Source organism: Solea solea, chromosome 20 (assembly GCF_958295425.1).
Source record: "Solea solea chromosome 20, fSolSol10.1, whole genome shotgun sequence".
NCBI lineage: Eukaryota > Metazoa > Chordata > Actinopteri > Pleuronectiformes > Soleidae > Solea > Solea solea.
In genome coordinates this window covers 9,322,420-9,346,657 of record NC_081153.1, presented here as the reverse complement: position 1 = coordinate 9,346,657, position 24,238 = coordinate 9,322,420, and the positions used below count along the sequence as shown (strand labels likewise).

General features: G+C 38.8%; 1 protein-coding gene and 1 long non-coding RNA gene across 2 annotated transcripts; both read right to left on the bottom strand.

Moving 5' to 3' along the window:
- Positions 1-435: 435 nt before the first annotated feature.
- LOC131447120 (major histocompatibility complex class I-related gene protein-like) lies at positions 436-9,637 on the bottom strand. Its single transcript, XM_058618604.1, has 8 exons — positions 9,464-9,637; positions 8,357-8,617; positions 5,191-5,469; positions 3,678-3,977; positions 2,809-2,910; positions 2,146-2,163; positions 1,843-1,914; positions 436-1,558 (listed from the first exon to the last, which is right to left on the bottom strand). The coding sequence occupies exons 1-7, from the start codon at positions 9,627-9,629 to the stop codon at positions 1,868-1,870; spliced, it is 1,173 nt and encodes a 390-aa protein (XP_058474587.1). The 5' UTR covers positions 9,630-9,637; the 3' UTR covers positions 436-1,558; positions 1,843-1,867.
- Positions 9,638-16,822: 7,185 nt separating this feature from the next.
- LOC131447690 (uncharacterized) lies at positions 16,823-21,984 on the bottom strand. Its single transcript, XR_009234071.1, has 4 exons — positions 21,746-21,984; positions 17,654-18,055; positions 17,107-17,161; positions 16,823-17,026 (listed from the first exon to the last, which is right to left on the bottom strand). It is a non-coding gene; the product is annotated as an uncharacterized LOC131447690 (long non-coding RNA).
- Positions 21,985-24,238: the final 2,254 nt, after the last annotated feature.

The window sequence follows — 24,238 nt, the reverse complement described above, 5'->3', positions numbered from 1 at the left end:
ACCCCTGTATTGCCTGATTGCACAAACTAGAGCACAGTGATTCTTTTAGATCAAACTATTTCCCGACATGTTCATTAGGATTTATGTGTACACGATTTACAATAACGTGTACAAAATGAAGGGGAAATTCATTTACCACACATCTGAGTTCAAGTTTGATATTAGGTGTAAATGAGTTATTGTCCTGATTTAGATTAAAATATAGAAAGTTTGGGAAACACTGTGTGGCAGTAAAAAAAGTTAACAATAAATGATTTGGGGGGAAAAATAAAGCAAATGAAGAGTTTCCTGTGAATGTAGAACTAAAATGACACAGAAATAACAGAATGAATTTCCTTCTTTCCAAAGCTACAAGGAGCCACTGCAGAGGAGCAGCAGAGTTTACAGAGCCTGCTCTAAGAGTGTGAAATGAGGAAAAACTAAACAGAGACAGTATAAATTTGGAAAATCAGGGGATTTATTGAATATTGAAAAGCAAGATACAAGTAAAAAAAGGAAAGAAATAACAGTGCAACTTATTTTAACGTTAATTCATTTACCAAAACACATACAAATAATTATTCAATTTAAAAACCACACACCTTTTGTATTAACTCATTTGATTAAAATACAATCAACACACCAAAACATATATTAGGATATTATAACAGCAATAAACATGTTATTGATAATTATCACTCAGATCCTAAAAATAAAATATTTATTTTTAACATTTAAAGTTTCGAAATATATATACAGGCCAAATATTTAACTGGAAAATCATTATTGTTTAATGTGTGTTGGTGTCTTGGATCTACAGCCGATACATCACTGAATATGTGATTATTATTATTATTATTAACATGTGGCATCGTGTATATAGTGAAGAAAGAGATTTTCTGCAAATGGAACTAACAGTGAGTTTAGAGATGCAACACAAACCAGGTGGAAATGTGTCCAATCATTTTCTATCTTGTTGAGTAAAGAGGCAAAACATTGTGCCACAAATAAAAGCACAATGACACCTGCAGCTAATCTACAGTCTCTTTACCACGTTGTAAATGTGTGATTGAACGACGCTGATGGACTTACACTGTTGTCCCCAGTGATTTTACACAACCAGAGAATGAAAAGAAAGTCTATATAGTCAATGTGTATTTAGAGTTGTGTTATTTCTCATGGTTTCCATGACGATACCCAACACCAGGAATATGAAAGTGGAACTATGTGTGGATTTGTTTTGGACGATCACACAAAGATTTCAATAATGCGTTTGTGTGCAATCAGAGTTGTGATGCTTTCATTGTTGTCAACACTGTGTTTGACTTGAGAAAAACTCCTGATTTGATTGACAGATTTAATGCCAACATTTCACCAGATTCCTTTGTATTTACTGTGAAATAAGTGTTGACAATGATGAAGATTTGTCATTGATGTTTTCAAATGTTGCCACTTTGTGAATAAGTGTTGTTTGTTTGTTGATCAATCAGTAATCAGTGATTTCTGATGAGACTGAGAATCAATATTTCCCTTTGGTGACATCACTCCTTGTTCCAGTGGATGAAATGATTCCGTGAACCTACAGAAAGAAAACAACATTAAATGATGATGAATATTTGAAAAAAGACAGATTTCATAAATACACATTGTCATTGAGACGTAAAACTGCGATGATTCAGACTGGTGAGACAGTTAGAGCTGGGTATTATGACCAAAATGTTTATGGTGACAAAAATGTTCATGTCACTTTAAGAAAGCCGTTAATTTGATCTTCTTTATGGACAGAAAACTCCTTGTAGTGTTTCATAAATCTGAGGTGAAACATTTCAAGTTATTTTTCTTCAGTGATTTTGTTTTACTTACAAAGGAACGGTGATGTATTTGTCATTTATTCTCTCTCAGTGTTCAGCTGCTGCACCTCAGTGCTGCTCGCAGCTGTGGGGTCAGAAACACATTGTTAACAAAGATCACACTTTTCTTTTCTTTCCTTCTTTTTTCAAGTCTTTGCATGAAAAGCAAAGCTCTCATATGTCTGTATGAACACATATAAACCTGGACATGTTCTGTAAACATGTAGAATAACAGCTGTGTCAATACCACGTCCATTTCAACCTAAGTTAGAATTGTAAATAAATATGAATCATGGAAATACAAATCTTTACTTACGAGATGGGGCGGATTTGGCTGAAAAAGGAAAAAAAATGAAAATCATTCCAAACATCATTTTGTCACCAGTGATTTGTTTCTCTTCAACTCACACAAAGTGAAACAGAAATCACTTCCAGCTTCAGTTTCCACATTAAAAATCATTTCTTTTTCTAAACCTGCTCCATGACATCATCACGCTGTAGTGATGACGTCATGGTGACACTGACGTCTATTTAAATTGGAATCAAAGCAGAAATCTGTTGAGTGTGAAAACATTCCTATTTCATCAGTCACAATGTACAAACATTACATTAGAAATGTCATTTTCAATTGTTTCCTTCATGTTTGACTGAAAAAAGTCACTTGAAGTTTCTACGTTTCTATGCAAATGAAACGCATGCATGTAAATATTTGGCCTAAATGTTTGTGTGAGTGTCTCTGTCAGAAGTGAACCTTTGAAAAAACAAAAATCAACCTGGTCTGAAGAAATAAATGGAGCAAAAGTGGTTTAGTATCATTGGATTGTTGATGTTGATGATACAGGTTTACAAATATGATCCATGTGTGAAGAAATCTCACCTTTGTGACTTTAAAGCATCAACTCAAAGTGTGAAATAAAACAAGTGACAACACTGTCAGTGTGTGTGTGTGTGTGTGTGTGTGTGTGTGTGTTGCTCTCACCACTGAATCTTCTGTACAAGAGGAAAGCAGCGGCAGCGAAGATGATGACGATAAGAACAACCACTGCAACGATGATGATGATGGTCGTGTCCATGGGCTTCTCTGTTCAGCAAAAACACAAAAAACAAACAGTCACAACCTGTGCACATGAAGCAGCTGACACACACACACACACACACACAATATATGTAGTTCAATCTTTTACTGTATCATTGATTAACATATATATGTACATGTTTTATATGTTTACACTTCACATCATATTTTAAATGCACATAGGATTAAATTTGGCATAAATAACCTTTTTATTTGATGATAATTATTATTTATTTGTGGTTATTTATGAGGAAATCAAATCATTTTGACTCATAATTACATTATCTCCAGATATGTATATAAGCAAATATATCTACATTCAAATCCTAATATTGTGTCCAAATGTCATTTTAACTGTGAACTTATCTGACCGATCAATTTGACCTTTATTGATTTATGCACATGTGAATCTACTCGTCATTAGTGACATGAATAAAAAACTGTCTCTAGTGGTCACATGGTGTAATTATTCATCACGACAAAAGAAAGAATGTACAGTTTATCTGTGGATCACTGAAGAACTGAACTTTTGACCATGATTTAAGCTGGAGATCAACTTTATCAAAGGTTTTATAAAATAAAACCATAACATGAAGACAAGTAGTGAAAGAAAACTTTTCTTTGATGGATTTGTCACATGATGATGTCATGATGCAGCACAAGCATGGACTGAATACAGACCTACAATGAAAGTGTTGATGAATCAATGAAAAGCAACAAGCATGACCTGCAGAACTATTACAGTGAATTAAAGGAGTGTTTAGGAGTTTTACCTCTGTTGGATTGGACGGCGTCTTTGTCCAGTACTTTGACAACGTCTTCCACACCAGAGAGCTGGAACACGCAGTCATACTTCCTCCAGTCCTCAGGTGGGATTGATGACACTCGCAGGTCAGTGCTCATCTGGAAGGTTCCGTCATGGTTGGGCAGAGTCTCTCCGTGGTCCACGTCCTCATGATGATCCTCTCCGTCTTTCCTCCAGGACAACACGGCTTTGTTTGGGTAGAAACCTGTAGCGTGGCAGGTCACTGGAGAGGAGGGAGACTTCTGGAGGAGAGACACTGAGGGAAGCTCTGGAGAAGGAAAACAAACGTTGACACTTTATTATAACTCACATTCCTGTTTGCTGTCATTGATCCTGCATTCGTTTCTGAGTCTGGCTGTAAATTGAGGTTTTCACACATCTGAGGACTGGACTTTTCAGTCTGGACCTTTTTTCTGATGAGATCAGACTGACTAACTCACTATCTTTAAATACTTCTTTTAAATCCTCTTAAACAACTTATTGTTACAAGTTTCTTTCTTTCTTTCACTGATTGACTTCATTTCACATCATTTGTTGTCTTCATGTTGTAAACCTTTTAAAATGGTTTCTATTTTGATGATAGATGAACACTTTAAATTCATTTATTGATCTTAAACTGGAAAATGGATGTTGCAGCGTTTGCTCAATTACGTAGGATGCAAATCACCAAAATGGAGGCCAGAATTCAAAATGGCTGACTTCCTGTTGAGTTGAGACCATGGTTACTGTCGACTTTTTTGTTCGTCTTGGTCTATAACATCTTTCCACCAAGTTTCAGGAAATTTGGTGAAACTCAATTTTGCCTCAGTTTTCAATTTAGGGGGCGCTATAGAGCCCTTGAGCAACACACGGGTTTGGGACCTATGCCAATATCACATTTTCACCAGACCTGACCTCCATGCCAAGTGTCAGGAGTTTTCATGCACGTTAACCCCCTCAAAAATGACCGGAAAGCCACGGATATAATAATAATCTGAAGGATTACAATAGGAGGTTCCTCGCCGTCCCGGCCCCCGCCATTCGTGGCTCGGGCCCTAACTAAAAGTGAATAATTTTGGTTTATGGACAAAACAAGACATATGAGAACATCATCATAATTTCCAGGTTTCAGAAACACAGATAAACATATTTTATGGACCAAATAACTCATTTGTTCTTTATTATTTAGTCGAGCTCTAAGAGACAGATGAAGAAATGTGAAATGGGAGACAGAGACTTAGAAAAGACTGTGGACGCTAAAAGAGACAGAGAGTGAAACTGTTGTGGACATAAACAAACAAAAAAGGAAAACACGAGGAGAAGAAAAAAAAGAGTGCTTATAAATGTGTGTGTGAAAGAGAGACACTGACAAAATGGAGGGGGGAAAAGAGAGAGAGAGAGAGAGACACGTCATCAGTGTGAGACACAGTGGTGGTAAAAGACATCATCAGAAATAAAAGACACGTATGAAGATTATGTTCATTCAGGTTCTGGGGTTTTACCTGTTCTCTGCAGAGAGCTCTTCCCATACTCCACGTACTTCTTCAACCACTCAGGACAATGCTGTGTGAGGTAGTTTTTCCAATAAGCAAGATTAGCTTTATCAGCATCCCATTTGTTTTTGGTGATGAAAGCCTGTGATGATGGAGCGATCCATGTCTCTGTTTTCAGGTCCAATACTATGAAGTCTTCTCCATCATAACCATACTGATTATAACTGTTAACTTCTCCAGTCTCATCATCCCAGTCACAGCCATACATTTTCTGGACAATGTGGACACCTGAGAGAGAGAGAGAGAGAGAGAGAGAGAGAGAGAGAGAGAGAGAGAGAGAGAGAGAGAGATAGAGAGAGGGAGAGAGAGAGAGAGAGGGAGAGAGAGAGAGAGAGAGAGAGAGAGAGTTCACATCATCTCTTTACCACAGAGAACAACACACAGGTTTGATGGAGTGACATCATTAATCAGCATTAAATAAAAAGTGTTATGGCTCTGACACTATGATCAAATCTAATGTCTCATTCTGTCATTTATTTATTATTTGTTCTACACAATGTGGTTCATTATTGCACAATAAATGTAATATCATGTGTTGCTCTACTTTCTATCTTAAAATCTTATTATTTATGATGAGACATTTTCATCATGTCATTAAATCACTGTTTCAACTGTAATGTATCAGAAAATGTTCTGTGACAATTGTCCAGAGAATTTCTCTGGTTTGACTCTCATGTCATGTTCACTGGTCACTGTTGATTCACCTTTTCTTAAGTTTCATTAAACAACTGTCTCACTTCTCTTGAGTTTTGTGAGACAGTTTTTCCTGTGACGCTGGTGTGGGACGAGTCAGTGAGCTGAGTTGACTTTGACGTCACACTCGACTCAATGTTTGCATTCTGTTTTCCTTCTTATTGTAATTGTGTTAGTACAAGATACTGTTGTGAAGCAGCGTCATCTCAAAGTGTGTATGTGCAGGAGCAACACTGCAGAGACATGTGCTAGAAAGTAAGGTCAGTTCCATCAAACACAAACACACAGTTTTCACTTTCATGACGACTCCACAGAATAAGTCTGTGTGATGACGTCACGTCACTTTAGTCTGTGTTCACACCTGAGAGTCTGCTGCGTTGGTGCCAGGGCTGCAACTAACCATTATGTTCATTATTCATTCTTCTCTCCATTAATCACTGATCAGCTGTTTGTTCTGTACAACGTCAACAAATATTGATCAACCTCCAAATGATGTTTTCAAATGTCCTCTTTTGTCCAGAAAATAAAACAAATCCATTTTTTGAATCATTTCTTTGTGACAAGAAACCAGAAAATATTCACATTTAAGAAGCTGAACAATGTGTTTTAAAACTAAGAAAAAAGAATATTGATGGAAACAGTTGATTCATTTAGTAACTGATTCATCATTGATGAATAGATTACTTGTCACAGCCTCAGTTGGTTCACACCTGGTGTTAGAATCACTTTCATTGGTCAGCAGTTTGGTTCATGTTCAATAATCACTTTATTCATTTGTGCTTTTGGTTAAACACATTGTTAAATGTGGAACATAAACAACACAAGACGCTGCTGTGATTGCTTCACATGGAGTTAAACCAGTGATTGACAGCTGGTATCGTCCAATAGGAGCCTGGTTGCAGGTGACGTCTAAACTGTTTTCCTTAAACACTGTGTCCCTTTGATATCATCTGTAAGCAACAATCAATGAGTTATATCTCAGAGTTTTAAAGGATATCCACTCATTATCGTTATCGTGGAGATATTATCTTTTGTCCATGTCGCCCACAACGAGTTCAAACTTAGACCTGAATATTTGTGTGTGGACCCTCTTTAACCTCACCTGTATCAGATCAGAGTTTTGATGAATCATCACTAGAACACACTGACCTGGAGCTTATTCTACAAATGTTATTTCTGCAGATGACCCCTGACCTCTGCATCATCATCATCATCATCACACAATCACTGACCTCCTCTGCTTTAACCCAATATTAACTGTTTAGAAATGAAAACGGTGATAAAGTTTATGATTTACATGGACAAAGACGATGAAGAGAACATGAAGGTGTGAAGAGTAATAGAGTATAAGGTAATGATAATTGTTAACATTTTCATTTCATGGATAAAAGTAATATTCATTTAGAGTTGAAGATTCTGTGCTGAAGTCATCGACAACACAGCAACAACTGACAGGGCTTTGTTTTAATGATCCATTCAACTGTTGATTCTTTTAGAAATTCAGTTTTGTTTGGTCATAAAATGTGAACAATCTTTTTAAAAGAACACCTTTTTATCTTTTAACTTTTAACCATTCACATTTTATTCATAAACAGTAAATAATTGGCCCCACCCCCCCCCCCACATAAAAACAAACTGTCATGATCCAGCCCACAATTCAGCCAACATTATATTAATGATAACAAATGTAGATTTATGCGTCATATTAACACAAAACATATTAAAAATAATGATTATAATTTATTTTAACCCACTGCACCTCATGTAAATATTTTGTGTTTGTGTTGCTGTATACATTTATTTATATCTTCTTAGGTCTTTATTTTTATTTCCTAATTGTATTTTCTTCTATTTAAATGCACCAAAACACCAAGTCAAATTCCTTGTATGTGTAAATGTACTTCACAATAAAAACTAATTGTGATTGTAATTGATGAATTGTTGCAGCTCTAAACTGTGATTGGTCAGATTAGCAGCATGTCTGCTCCATGACTCTCAGTCACATTGATAAGTTCACTGGTTGCAAACATCATCTTCACTGATTCACTTTAAAATAAATAAATAATCAGAATAATATCAATAAGGATCATTGTTGTTCAACTTTAGAACTCCAACATGATTCATTCACTTTCAATCATAGAAACTACACTGACATCTAGTGTACAGGTGGTGTAACAGCAGAGCGACACAGTCTCACTCTGAAAAAGTGTAAATGCTGTTCAGGCTGTGAATGAAGATTTAAACATGTTTACATTTCCTGAGTCTTTGTTAAAAAAAGAAAATATTATTTAATACTTTCAGAAAGAGACGTTAGTTAAAGTAGACTGTGTATAAATAATATGAGTGTGTGTGTGTCTGTGTGTGTGAGTGTGTGAGGTGATTAATACACATTTTATCAGTAAAAGGTGAAACACAAACAAACCTCCAGTTTGGTTGAAGCGCTGCTTTGCAACTTCAATGTTGGCTTTGAAGGTCTGCTGGGCACCCAAAAAGTTCCCAGTCTCTCTCTCCCAGTACTGTGGATCTGTGTTCTTCCTCATCCAGTCCTGTTTGGGTTCTGCTTTCATTGTGTTGCTGTCATAGTGAACCATCTGAACATCATCAACCAAACCAACAACCACAAACTGTGGGAAGTTTGGGACTTCAGATGATGAAGTGTAGAAATACTTCAGAGAGTGAGTTCCTGTGAGAGACAGTGAACGTCAAGACTTAAGATTTCAGAATGACAGTTTTATAAATCACTGTACTCAGAGTCAAGACGACATCAAATACATTCAAACACATTTCACTCCTCCTCAGTGAGAAATATTTATCTAGACATACTGTATATTTATAAGATTTTATTATTTCATTTAATAATTCTCTTCATTAAGAAATAACTTATAAACCTTTAGTCTTTTTAATGTTTTCTTTAGTAATATCTTATCAATGTATTTATAACTATTTATTTATGAATTTGTTTTTTATCCAAATGATGTGTTGTACAAATAAATAATTCACAAATTCATTTGACAAGAAGGTATTTATCTGTTATTTATTTATTTCATCATTATGAGAAGAGTCACTTTTAATGATAAAATATACACGATTTAGCTGCTGATTCATATTTAATTGTAAAATGTTGTATAAAAGGGTTTAATTATCAGTAAGATACGTCTAAATGAAGTTTATTAATCATATCAGATGATAATAAATACACTTAAAAAAGGTTTTAAAGTTGTTTTCCGCGTTTGGAGCTCACACCTTTTTATAGACCTTCATGAGGTCATGAATAACTAAAAGTGAAATGGTGGAAGTGCATATGTGCACATTAGACTGTATGATGAAGAAAATAATAAACAATAAGAAAGAAAGAAAGATTTAAATCAGATAATTAAATATATTTGACATTGTTAGAATCTAAAATGGATTCCTACAACTAAACATCCAGGACCATCAAATGACGCCACATTTATACAAACAGTACAAGATAAAAACACATGAAACATTTGTTACAATCGATCAAACATTATACATAAAAGAAGCTCACCTGCGCTCGCGCTGTGTATTCCCAGCAGAACCAGTAAAAGCAGGATCTTCATAGTGATTTTCTCCGTTTGTTGAAGTGACGGTGAAACTGCGTCTTTATCCAGAAGAAGACAAACTGAGACTCCAGCGACAAACACTGAGATAAAAACACTGAGAGGCGTGAACATCAACCTCCATCTGAGCCAATGAGAATTCAATATGAGCCTCAACGTCACTAAACTCCGGGTGAAACTGACTCACTCAGGTTATGAACGAAAGCGAAAGTTACAAACTCACGTTATTTTAGGAGTTGCTCAGGACACGCCCCCCTTCATAAGCCCAACTCTGACCCTTCCTCTAACTCAGGGGTGTCAAACTCAAAATGACCTGGGGGCCAATGAGGTTCGAGTCTGGTCACGAGGAGGCGGAACAACAAGGGTGGGAAAAGAGCTTAGATTTATCACACAGTATTCCATCATGAGATCACAATTAGGTTATTCATTTCACATTATTTCAAAGTAAAAGTGTCTGTTTTCAAATGGAATGATGAACACTTCACAATATCAACATATTTATGATGCTAAATGAAAGTATAAATATCAAAAACAGAAAATGAGGTCAATAATAATATGGACAACTGTAATAAAAACCCAAAACAAGCTCATGTACATATTAATGTTGAATATAATACATTTAATAACGTGCTGATTACACCTGGATGTCGTCTTATTACTATTATAAAACATTGCTAGTGAATATATTTAGTATTATATTCTATCGCCTCCCTGCAGCTGAGGTTCAGCCATGTTTTCATAACATGATATTAAGTGTTGGGCCGCATGTTGTAATATAATGAAGTACAAATACTTTGTTACTGTACTTGAGTGCAAAATTCACGTATCTGTACTTTACTTTGTTACTTATATTTCTAGCAACTTTTACTCCACTACATTTCCCATCTTTGTTACTCACTAACAAAAATAATAATTACACTACAGTTTTGACATTCACCCATTCACACATCTTTCATACATTCACACACTTCAACATGGGGTTAAGTGTCTTGCTCAAGGACACACAGACGAGCAGAGACAAGAATCAAAACCACAACCTTCCAGTTCAAAGACAACTCATCCTACCACTGAGCTACCATGACTCAATCCTAACTCCTCACTTTTATTTTTAATACTTTTACTTTTACTTGTAAATCTTAAGTACATTTTATATCAGCAACTTCCTTTTGGTACTTAAGTCCAGTAAATGTCATATACTTTAAGACTTTTACTTAAGTAATATTATAAAAAGTGACTTCAACTTCTACCAAAGTGAATTTCTGGTAAGATACTTTTGCTCTTTTTTACTCAAGTATCCCTTTTAGGTACTTTATACAAGACTGGCCGCATATAAGCGATTGGAGGGCCGCCTATGGTCTGTGGGCCGCCTGTTTGACACCTCTGCTCTAACCCTAAAGGCTGCTGTTCACATTTATAACTTTCTTTACAAACCAGCATAGAAAAACAAACACACAAGCAAATAAAAGAAATGAACCAAATGTGGTTTCACTGATTTCAGAGGGGATTAAATGGGATGAAGTGCTCCCCCTACTGGTTCAAACCTGCTACTGGAGATATGCAGCAGCACACAATGTAGGTAGATTTCAACCTTGTAATAATAAAGAATGTCTCCAAGATCATTTTGATGCTACATGAACTTACAGCAGGGTGAATGTCACCTCTGTCAAAGCCTGAGCAGGTCTGCATCACCTGCATTGACACTATGGAACCTCTGGTTTCTGGTCCGTGCCACAAAAACAACGACAACATTACACTTTACAAGAGTGAAAGAAGAAGAGGCTGGACATGAGAGAATATTGGTGCAGCTTTCATGAAGCTACTTCCTGATATTTAACTTTATTTAGAACTGATCAAAGAATTCATTTTGAAGCTTTGAAGCAAGTAAGTATCAAGATTTGAGTTACTATATACCCGTTTTATTCTAGAAATTCATCTCGGAACGTGTGCCTGTTGTCACGCTCAACTTGTACAAAAATAAACCGTATTTAAACCAAAATAACCTTTTCCTATATTGACATTTCACTTCAGAGTAAAAGGGGAAACTCTAAGCTTGACAGAAATATTGATGTGATTTAATGGTGATATATATATATATATATATATATATATATATATATCGATATTGTTTGATAGAACAAAGTATATGGTGACAAAAAAAAGCTCCATGTCGCCCAGTCCTAGTGGATCACATACTTAAGAGCTGCAGTTATAGATCAAATTATTTTATCAAGCTCTGCTGCACAAGGACCATGAAACAATGAAGTGAAATAATTATATATGTGTTTAGATCAAATGCATTCATGTTTTAATAAACGAATGACATATGTAACTAATTGTGGATTTATTTGTTTCCAATTTGAATTCATTAATGACACATGTGATGAAGGAATTATATATTGAATCACTCATTTAATGATGTGTTATTGAAGCCTCGTCTCTCAACATCTCGTTCATAAATCACAACAATGTGCATACAAAGAGCCACGGGTTATATAAGCCGAGCAGAGAACACAGACTACACAAACTAAAGCACCATGTTTGTTTGTGTTGGACTGAAAAATAAAACAATGTCATCATATTTGTATAAAGTGCTATAACATAGGCGACTGTACCTGCTCTGAAGACAGGGATGTTTGTACATTAGAAGTCCTGCTTCAGAGTTCACTGCTATCATTGATCGTCCATCATATATTTGACCACAGTCGTAACAGACAAACAATGTCCACGCCTTGTAGCAGAAAGACCCACAGGTGAATTGAACACTCACCCACCTGTGAATGTTTGTCTCTGTGATGGACTGGTGACCTGTCCAGGATGTCCCCCGCCTTTCACCCTGTGTCAGGATAAAGCAGGAAACACTGCATGGATGAATGGAACAAACAATACTGTTTACCAACTGTAGGGGGACCCTGAGAGCAAATCCTACAGTGTGTTACTTGAAGTTTGAGCGATACAACCAGTACAACAGAGTAACTGGGTTACTGTGGGAAAACAACCACGTCGTCATCGTCCCTCGTCTCTCCTGCTCTTATATTCACTGTCGCTTTCATCTTCATCTGATTGTGTTTGCAAATGGTTCGGTCTTTGACTTTATGAGAACTTTCATTTTCTCTCCTTAGTCGCCCTGGTTTGGATCATTGTGTCTCTGTAATTGTACACTTTGTAATGTTTACTTTTGGTGTGTTTCTGTGGCAACATTACAGCGCCACATACAGGCCGAGCATATGTACGACAGCATTTACAGTCATTTTGGACAAAGTCAGTCATGTGGATGAAGACATTTCTTGAAACAATGACGTGTTGACAGAAAACCTTTTAAAAAGACAAAGACAAAGATCATGTAGGTAAAGTTCTGTTTCCGTGTGGATAAAGTCTTGACTTCATTATTGTCAACCACCTTTGTTGGTGTCTTCCATCTTGGTCCTGGGACGTCCAGCCCATACTCGTGCAGTTCTTCCCCGTACCATAGGTGTAAACTATGAGAGCAGGTCAAGGTCAATAACTAAATACAAGAAAAACAACATAAAAACACTGCAGTTTTATGAGCCCAACCATTAACAGAACTTAAATTGAACACAAACATTTCATGCCAAGCTTCACTCAAAGCATCTCCTGCCTGATCTTATATACTTCTCTGTCCAGTCCATAGATAATTGAAGGGGACAGATGGTCTTCTTCATCTGAGGAGGAGTGTAGCAGGCTGCCATAACACCCCCCTGGCTGTCAGAGAGTGGTTGAGTCCAATCAACCAGGTTCATCTACTTAAACAGATGCAGTTGAGCACATCAGCCTTTTGTCAGTGTGTTCCAGCTGTTGTGTACATGTACGTGTGTGTCTGGGTGTATGTGTGTGTGTTTAGGTTTGCTGCAGCTTCTGTTGTCCAGCTGTGGACGCTCAGCCATCAATGGCTGGAATGCAATCAGCCAAACTACGCCTGACGATGACCAGCCTTGCAGTATAAAGACGCCTGGGAGACTTGAGTTGGGGCTGGCTTTAGATGGTGGCGGCTGCGCTTTGTCCGTCTTTAGAAAAACCTGAGAGTTGTTGTTGTTTTACGTGATTGACCTTTGAACTCTGTGTACTGGTGTTACTCGAGATTCAATGGTTAACACCTCATGGTGTGCCACTTGTCGCCATTTGTAGTTTAAGTAACGTTTTCTCTGATATTACATTTCTTGCGTTGTTCTAACGATGCAGGCCTCTTTAACTCAAGGTCTGAGGCTATTGTGTTAGCATTTGTTTTATCTCGTGATCCAGGACCTTTTGTCCTGCGTGTTTTGTTAACCTTACTTTACCTTTGTTGCACACTTCAATAAAGACACACATTCTTTACTGGACAGTCTGAAAATACACATGGCAATACGCATTGTTACGCTTCTGTCCAGCCGGATGCAGGTTACACACTGTGTGCATCGGCTGTGTTTACCCTTGACACAGTTGCTCATTTGAGGGGACACTCCCTCTTGTGGCGTAAAGGCGCCACTACACCCCTGTATTGCCTGATTACAACTAGAGCACAGGGATTCTTTTAGTTCAAACAGAAAATATTAATAGCATGAAATATGAAATAACAAAATATTAATAACATGAAATATGAAATAACAAATATATTAACACAAAACAACAAAAATATTAATAACATGAAATATGAAATAACAAAATATTAATAACATAAAACAACAAAATATTAATAACATGAAATATGAAATAACAAAATATCAATAACATGAAATAACAAAAATATTAATAGCATAAATTGACAAAATATTAATAACATGAAATATGAAATAACAAAAATATTAATAACATGAAATATTAATTAACACAAATATATGGGTGTCCCTTTTTATAACAATCTGAACTTATTGTCCTCACACTCTCCCGTCAAAAATTCAATGTCATCCCGACATGCTGACACACATACAGTCCCGTGTTGCAGTACAACCCCGCATTTAGAAAGGTTATGTCCCAGTAGGAGTCAGAAAGTCCCTGAAGATGCGATACTGTTTCAGTAAACCATATAGCACTTATCTCCCGTTGATGCCATATGTTTGCAGCAGGCGTTATTGTGCACGATAACAGTCCACTGCAACTTCCATCACTAGCACGGGTGTCTGCATCTTTTCTGAGTAAGGCCCTTTAACATAGACATAACTTCCTATCTACTTCAAAGTGTGCTGGAGAGTGGTCACAGTGGGTTACATTAGTCCATATTCACTCAAAGATAACCTTATTCCTATTCACTAGTCACATCTGTATTATAGCTTGACTTAACTCTAAGAACTCTAAATTCTTCAAATGAACAGTAACATCAGCTTGACTTTAACTGTCTTTTATCTGGACTCACATATACAACCTATCTAACTGCCATGGTTACCTATACATAGGACATGGTAGGCAGTCCCAACTTATTGTAAGTAAATATTGCTCTCGGTCTTCTCTGTCTCAAAGGATACTTTTTCGCTCTGGTAGGTAACTGGTGGTCATCTTCCTCGTCACTGCATGCAGACTCAGCAGACTGATGTTCTCCCTCAGCTCTTTGTGTGACATCGTCCTCCTCTTGTACGCCTGTATCTTCTTCCTGTTGGTCCCCCTGATGCTCTGCAGTATCCTCTCCCAGATCTTCGGCCACTTAATCCCTGCCTTCCGCTTACAATCCACGATTCCTCTCCATTCATCCTCTTCGTCTGAACTGTCTTCTCGTTCCTGTTGCTCATATTACCACTTGCTCTTTTCCTTTCTTTTTTTTCCCCTGGGTTCTGTGGACATGTTGATCTCCTCCACGGGCAGAAAGTCACACGGAAGCAGGAAGTTTCTATGCATGACTCGAATGCATCCTTTCCCGTTTTCTGGCCTGAGCTCATACACTGGACTGTCCTGATATTTCCGTTGTGTCACCACAAACACCTGGCCTTCCCAGAACGATCTCAACTTCCCAGGTCCCCCGTTTTCATTGAGGTTTGGGACCAGCACTCTGCATCCAGGATATAATTCGTCACCATAAGCCTCTCTGTCATAGAGGTAAGTAAGTAAGAGATGAATCCCAGCAGCTTCCTCACTTCCCCAATTGTGGTGGGGATCCGTTGTTGTTTGAATGCTTGGACAGGAGCAATGTCTGCAGGGTCCATTGTATGACCGTTGTCTGTAACAAGCCTTCCCAGGAATCTCACCTGATTTTTGAAGAGCTCACATTTTCTTGCAGTTCATTTTTACTCTGTGACTCCGGTAACGCTGCAGGACCTTCCTCAGATCATTCAAGTGGTCCTCAAATGTCTGAGAGTCAACCAAGTTGTCGTCCAAATAGGGCAAGCAAACCTCATCACGCAGTCCCACCAGACACTCCTCCATCGATCTCTGGAACTCTGCAGGAGCAGATGACAAGCCAAAGGGAGTTCTCACCCACTCGTACAATCCCCATGGTGTAATAAATGCCGTGAAGGGACGACTCGACTCTTCCAGGACTCTTCCCTGGTGGTAGGCCTTTCCTTGGTCCAATACCGAAAACCGGGAACTTCCCTTTCAAGTGTTTGACATATCTCGTATCCGTGGTATCGGATGGCGGTCGGGGATCGACTTTTTATTTAGCTCACGGTAGTCACGTCACAGGCGGAGGCTCCCATCCTTTTTCACACACACACACACACACACACACACAAACAATTGGGCTGGAATAGGGGGATTTTGAGTTAGCTATCCACCCTCTGTTTAACAGGTCTTCCAAATACTCTTTTACTTCTTTGTGAAGTGGTTTTGGGACAGATATGTATGTGCGTTTGACAGGGGTGGGGTCACCGAGGCGAATCTTAATAGTATAGTGTGTTGTATCAGTGTATGTGTGTCACAATCAGTATCAGTAGCAAGCATTTCCTCTTTGCATGAGCGTGTGAATGAGTGTGTGGGTGCAAAACCTGTCTCAGAAGTGTCAGCTGTCAGGTCATCCACTGGGCCTCCCTCTCCGCCGTCCACCCCCTGTAGTCACTGTGACGTCATGCCGTTGTAAGGTGGGCGGCCGTAGTCTCCGCTGTGACGATAGTTGCCGCCCCTTCTTTGGCCCCCTCCTCTGTTTCTCCGCTTAGGGCAGTCTTTGCTCCAGTGTCCTTTTTCACCGCATGTGAAACATGTCTCATAGTCAACGTTTTTCCGCTCAGAATATGTGTCTCGTTGTTTGTACTGATAACCTCTCCGCTTGGAGGCTTCTTCTTTCTGTAACAAACAGGAGGAGGAACATGTCTTCCATTCTTTTCTCTCTCTCTTTTATCGTCTTTCTTCTTCTTTGAGACGCTTTTTCTGTTCTTGTTCTTAACAGCGGTTTCAGTGTCTTTCTGAGTCCAAGGCCTATAAACCAGTATAGGTTCACCATCCGTTCCCGCCACCTCCATCATTGGAAGTTGGACATGAATGACATGTAATGGCGGATACTTGTTGAGGTGCTGGGATGGGGCCGGGCAGACGACGTCGGGCGGACGGGCGTCCAGGTCGGGATCCAGTGTTTGAGCAGTCAGCAGTGAAAGCTGGGGATAAAGAAAAATGGCGCTCTGCTTAATAATGTGGAACGTCCTTCTGGAGTAGTTTTTCCTTGAATTGGGCTCACCTGGCAAACTGATTATCACAGGTGTCTGAGATTGATTTCAGTGATCCAAAGAGCCCTGAGACACAACACCATCCATGAGTTTAATTGAAAAACTAAACATTTCATCTTTAGGACACTTAAATACAATTTGCATCATCTACCACTGGCCCCTCAGGCTCGGACACTTCAGGCTTCTTACTTTGCCTGTTTCCCATTTTCCTGAGCTGGCAGTGTGCACACTTTTACCATATACCACACAGACGTCTCCGTGCTGGCACTCCTTTCGTTCAGTACAAAGGCTTCAAACTATCTCTGCTGAATTATATATTCAGCTTCTGTTCTCCTTTCGTTTTAGTACAAAGGAGACTAAGAAACTTCTAGACAGTGCTCCTACATCGAAATCTCTAGACAGGACTTCCAGACTTCAAGTCGTCAAATCTTGGAATACTCTGGGAACCAGAAAATCAAGTTGTTTTAATGACTAAAATCAAGTGGTTTTCAATTTATTTTATTTACTTCTAATTTCATTTATACTTACAAACGATTTTTAGAATGAAATTTCTCTCACCTAAGGGTCGTCTGTGCTGCTGGTGAGAACGACCTCGGGTCTCACGGTCCGACAGGTCTAACAATCAGCTTTGTGTGGGAATAACTAAGCTTGCTAGGTGTTTAGACTAAGGGTGTAAATATGCTAGGGAGAGAGATATCTTGGAAGAGCTACAAGTGTGTAGGTCAAAGGTGAATGGCCTAGTATGAAGCTACAGGAACGTGTATGTGATCAAAGATGTAAAGAGATGGAAAATGTTATTTTCCATAACAGCTGCAGAGATGGTATGGTTCCTGTATCCTGTTCATCCCGAGAGAAAAGCTGACTCTCTTCCCTCAGTAGCTGCCATTTGTGTCTCCAAGTGTTGGATGCTGTCTGTGATGAGCTGATAAACGTCTTTTTGCTGCTCACTCTGGTTTTGACCTGAAACAGATGGAGGTGGGAGCGATGTCACAGCACTAGCGGACACTTCAACTTGTTCTGACCTGTCTGTGTGAGCCTCTTCCGTGTCTGACGTCCCCTGGACAGGTGACCACTTTGTCCACACCTGAATCAAAACCAAGGTATTGCCTTGTTTTCTTTTTTGATACCAGTGAGTCTTTGGTACTTTGACGTTTCTCACACAACAGGCTCGTGATCAGGTGTTGGTGATAAATGGCTGAATAAATTGAAAGGTGGACCAAAACAAATGATAGTTTTTATTTGGCTGATACTGACTTCTAATTATACAGTAGAGTGTCTGATTGGGATGCACAAATATAATTACATTAACCTCACAAATAGAATAGAATAGAATAGAATAGAATAGAATAAGTCTTGATTGTTTTCTTTGGCTCACCAGCACAGTAAACAGACGACAGTAAGGTAAAAACATTGTCATGCATAAAAAACATACAATAGACACAATAAAAACAAAGATAAGATACAGTGTAAATAGGAACAAAAGTAGAGGTAAAATAAGATCTAATCAGATAAATAAAGCACAACGGTAAAGCAGTTCAGGTCATAATGTGAATTGATCACTTTGTCAAGTTCAAGATGGCAATGGCATTTGGGATAAAAGATTTTTTAAAAGGACCTTTGGCCAGAGGAACTCTGTAGCGCCTCCCAGACTTCAGAAGCTCAAACTGACAGGACAGAGGGTGAGAGCTATCTGCCATGATTCTTCTTTGTTTGCTCCTTGTCCTTTCAGTGCAAGTGTTGGTATGTTCTGGGGTTTTGCCACAATTTTACCAGCCATTTTTACAATTCTATTTAGCTTGACCTTACACTTAACACTCTCAATATGTGCAGTATACACAAGCTCTAAAATGTGCGGACTGACTCCAAGGCAGCTTAATCTTCTAAGCAGACGGAGTCGCTGTGAGCATTTCTTGAAGATACAATCTGTGTTTTCAGAGAAGCTAAAATGACTGTCAAGGCCTGTGCCTAGATATTTAAAGGTTAAAATCTTCAGGTTTACTTGCCCCTAGCTTTTTTGGTATAGGCCTTATAATGGATAGTTTCCACGATCTGGGCGCGCCTGTAACAAGGAGGGAATTGAACAGTTTTGAGAGGACTCCTTTCAGTTGAGGAGCACAGTCCTTAAGTAGACGGGCCTTCAGTGGCCTTGTTTGGCTTCAGCTGAAAAAGACTTTGAGCCACAGCATCCACAGTGATGGCTGTGGGTGCTCCTGTAGGGAGATTTTTACAGATCTCATCACATTCCTGTTTGTCATCCACTTTATCAAATCTACAGAAAAAGTGCTTTAACTCATCAACAAAACACTGATTGATGCTTGGAGGAGTATCACAATTCTTATTGGTTTTACCCATTAGTGTATTTAGACCCTCCCAGGCTTGTTTTATGTTGCCACCAAAATATTTACCTTCTACTTTGTTCTTGTACTCAATTTTTGCCTTGGATATATTCCCTCTAAGCTGTCTCTTTTGTCCCTGCATTAATTGCAGATCACCAGAACAGAAAGCAGCTTTCTTATTTTCATTAAGACAGATTTTCAGTTGCTTAGATACCCAGGGTTTGTTGTTTGGGAATATGTTCACAGTCTTGCTTTCTGAGACAACGTCGTCACAAAATTTAATGTGGGATGAGATGGTGTCAGTAAGTTCATCTCCATCCTGACAGGATTCAGAGAAGATGTCCCAATCTGTATCATCGAAGCAATCTCTTAGTTGCTCTTTACTTTTGTCAGACCACACCTGTATTTGCTTCGGAACAATTTTCATTCTTTTGACCACAGCCTTGTATTTAGGCAACAGATGAATTACATTGTGGTCAGATTTTCCAAGAGGCGGTCTACATACCGCTTTATAAGCCTCGGGGACGTTGCCATAGCAACGATCAAGCGTCCGATTTAAACGTGTAGGACAGTTGACATGTTGCTGTCGTGTGGCTACTTCAGGTGGCTGAGTTGCACATGAAATAGCTCGTTTGGGGCTCGGACCCTGGGACCCATTCTGGGATATGCCCCTATTACACTCAAGAACATGAGATTGTAGTCAGCCTGTCTAGTATCAAGCCCAACTCGGCCCCGGGGCCCGATGGCCTGAGAGGTAGAGTTTTAAACGGAAATGTTCATGAACTTAAAGGTATTGTGTTGGAGTTATTCCAGTATTTGCTCAATTCTCTAACAACTTCCCAAATTATGGAAAATGTCTTATATCATGCCTCTCCCCAAAAAGCCTGGATCTACCCTATTAAAAGATTTCAGCCCCATTGCTCTTACTTCTATCTTGGGGAAATGTTTTGAGAGAGTTATAAGCAGACAAATGACAGCGTCGGTCTCTAACAGCTTCGATCATCTCCAGTTTGCTTATAAATGTCAGAGGGGAACTGATGACGCAACTGTCAGTATGTTCCACACCCTGTCAAAGCACCTTCAAGTCCCCTCCCATCTTGCTAGGGCCCTGTTTATGGATTTCACTTCTGCTTTTAACAGCATGCAGATTGACATCCTGCTGCAGAGACTTACTGATATAGGAGTAAACGGTGGTATCATCCACCTTGTTAGGGACTTCCTCTCTGACCGCCCTCAACAGGTTCTGGTCAATAACACTCGGTCCGACATCATTGTGCTTAACACTGGTGCCCCGCAGGGGACTATTTTATCCCCATGACTTTTCTCCATATACACAAACAAATTCCAATTAGATCTGGAAAAGTTTGGTTTGTTGAAGTATGCGGATGATATGGCCCTGGTTGCCTTATTGGAGAAGGGGGACATAGTGGGAGAGGACGTATACAGAGACATGTGTCATCTCTCCTGAAGTGGTGCCATGAAAGCTTCTTAGAGATCAATGTAACAAAAACACAGGAACTTGTCTTTCATGAAAAGGACCCTGTGCAGCCCCCTTATAATTAAGGGACAAATTGTAGAGGTAGTAAACAAGTTCAAATATTTAGGTACATATATTGATTGCAACCTAAATGTCAGTGAAAACACAGACTACATTCTTTAAACCTGTAATCAGCGTCTCCACTTACTACGCAAGCTCACCTCCTTTAGAGTGAGCAAGTATATTATGGAAACAGTTTAGAAGAACCTGATGGAGGGCATCTTAACTTTGAACATGGCAATGTGGTACGCTAATCTAAACATAAAAGGAAGAAGCAAGCTGCAGAGAATAGTAAATATAGCCTGAAAAATCATAGGTATGAGACAGAAACCATTAAGTTGTGTGTATGAGAAAGTGCTGAGGAAAAAAGCTGTCAAAATAGCAAACGATCCCTCTCATCCACTTAATAGGGAGTTTGAACTTCTTCCCTCTGGTAGACGTTGTAAAGTACCAAGGGCAAATCGTAATATCTTTAAAAATCCCTTCATCCCCAATGCCATTGGAGCACTGAACACCATGTCCCGTTGATGCCTTTTTAATGTAACTGCCACTGCTGTCCTGCTTTTTGCCCTGAAGATGTTTGAGTGTAAGTGTTGTTGTTGCCGTCCTGCTTGTTGTTTGTATGAGACCAAAAGACACATTTCCACATTGTGGACAATCAATGAAACAAACAAACAAACAAACTATAGCTTCTCTATCTACGGCTTCATGTATTGCTCTGATCAGCGTGTGCTTTTTGGTCTGTTTTTCAGTGGAAATCTTAGCTTGCAAACACACCTCTTGTAGCTGCTCAAATTTGAACTGCACCAGGATCTCATTCAGTTGATCTTGCAGTCGCTCCAGCTCCATAGTTGCGTTTGGTCTGCGATCTCACACTGCTTCTCCGTAGCACCGCTGATCCCACTTCTGACACCAAATGTTGTTGCACACTTCAATAAAGACGCACATTCTTTACTGGACAGTCTGAAAATACACATGGCAATACGCATTGTTACGCTTCTGTCCAGCCGGATGCAGGTTACACACTGTGTGCATCGGCTGTGTTTACCCTTGACACAGTTGCTCATTTGAGGGGACACTCCCTCTTGTGGCGTAAAGGCGCCACTACACCCCTGTATTGCCTGATTGCACAAACTAGAGCACAGTGATTCTTTTAGATCAAACAGAAAATATTAATAACATAAAATAACAAAAATTTTAATAACATGAAATATTGAATAACAAAAATATTAATAACATTGAAATATTAAATAACTAAATATTAATAACATGAAAAATGAAATACCAATATATTAACATGAAATAACAAAAATATTAAGAACATGAAAATATGAAATAACAAAATATTAATAACATGAAATTATGAAATAACAAAATATTAACATGAAATAACAAAAATATTAAGAACATGAAAAATGAAATACCAATATATTAACATGAAATAACAAAAATTTTAATAACATGAAAGTATGAAATAACAAAATATTAATAACATGAAATAAACATTAACATGAAAATAAAATAACCAAAATATTGATAACATGAAATAACACATATTAATAACATGAAATATGAAATAACAAAATATTAATAACATGAAATATGAAATAACAAAAATGTCAATAACATGAAATAACAAAAATATTAATAACATGAAATAACAGAAATATTAATAACATGGAAATATGAAATAACAAAAATGTTAATAACATGAAATATGAAATAACAAAATATCAATAACATGAAATAACAAAAATATATATATTTGTGTCCCTATGGGTGTCCCTTTTTATAACAATCTGAAGTTATTGTCCTCACACTCTCCCGTCGAAAATTCAATGTCGTCCCGACATGCTGACACACATACAGTCCCGTGTTGCAGTACAACCCCGCATTTAGAAAGGTTATGTCCCAGTAGGAGTCAGAAAGTCCCTGAAGATGCGATACTGTTTCAATAAACCATATAGCACTTATCTCCCACTGATGCCATATGTTTGCAGCAGGCGTTATTGTGCACGATAACAGTCCACTGCAACTTCCATCACTAGCACGGGTGTCTGCATCTTTTCTGAGTAAGGCCCTTTAACATAGACATAACTTCCTATCTACTTCAAAGTGTGCTGGAGAGTGGTCACAGTGGGTTACATTAGTCCATATTCACTCAAAGATAACCTTATTCCTATTCACTAGTCACATCTGTATTATAGCTTGACTTAACTCTAAGAACTCTAAATTCTTCAAATGAACAGTAACATCAGCTTGACTTTAACTGTCTTTTATCTGGACTCACATATACAACCTATCTAACTGCCATGGTTACCTATACATAGGACATGGTAGGCAGTCCCAACTTATTGTAAGTAAATATTGCTCTCGGTCTTCTCTGTCTCAAAGGATACTTTTTCGCTCTGGTAGGTAACTGGTGGTCATCTTCCTCGTCACTGCATGCAGACTCAGCAGACTGATGTCCTCCCTCAGCTCTTTGTGTGACATCGTCCTCCTCTTGTACGCCTGTATCTTCTTCCTGTTGGTCCTCCTGATGCTCTGCAGTATCCTCTCCCAGATCTTCGGCCACTGAATCCCTGCCTTCCGCTTGCAATCCAATGATTCCTCTCCATTCATCCTCTTCGTCTGAACTGTCTTCTCGTTCCTGTTGCTCATATTGCCACTTGCTCTTTTCCTTTCTTTTTTTCCCCCTGGGTTCTGTGGACATGTTGATCTCCTCCACGGGCAGAAAGTCACACGGAAGCAGGAGGTTTCTATGCATGACTCGAATGCGTCCTTTCCCATTTTCTGGCCTGAGCTCATACACTGGACTGTCCTGATATTTCCGTCGTGTCACCACAAACACCTGGCCTCCCCAGAACGATCTCAACATCCCAGGTCCCCCCTTTTCATTGAGGTTTGGGACCAGCACTCTGCATCCAGGGCTATGCAAGGGCGGCTGCGCAACCTGATGAATCAGAAATTAAATCTGTGCAACAGCAGGTGGATGAGTTCCTGACAGACAGAGAGATCAACGTGGACTTCAACAATGTGGAAGTATGTCACCTCTTACCACGAAGACAGGAGAATGGAACACGAGCTGTCGTGCTGAGATTCACCAACAGAAGGCATAAGACGGCACTGCTGAAGCAGGGCAGGAAGCTCAGAGGCTCAGACGTCTACATCAACGAGAATCTCACCAAAAAGAATGCTGAAAGGCACGTCAGCTGAAGAAAGGAGGCAAGATCCAACACACCTGGACGGCAAACTGCAGAATCTACATTA

Excerpts from the sequence above, each read along its gene's own strand:
- LOC131447120 (XM_058618604.1), bottom strand. The coding sequence starts at position 9,629 with ATGTTCACGCCTCTCAGTGTTTTTATCTCAGTGTTTGTCGCTGGAGTC. Across the intron at positions 8,618-9,463 it reads AATACACAGCGCGAGCGCAG|GAACTCACTCTCTGAAGTAT; the intron begins GTGAGCTTCTTT and ends TGTCTCTCACAG. Across the intron at positions 3,978-5,190 it reads GAGCTCTCTGCAGAGAACAG|AGCTTCCCTCAGTGTCTCTC; the intron begins GTAAAACCCCAG and ends TTCCTTCTCCAG.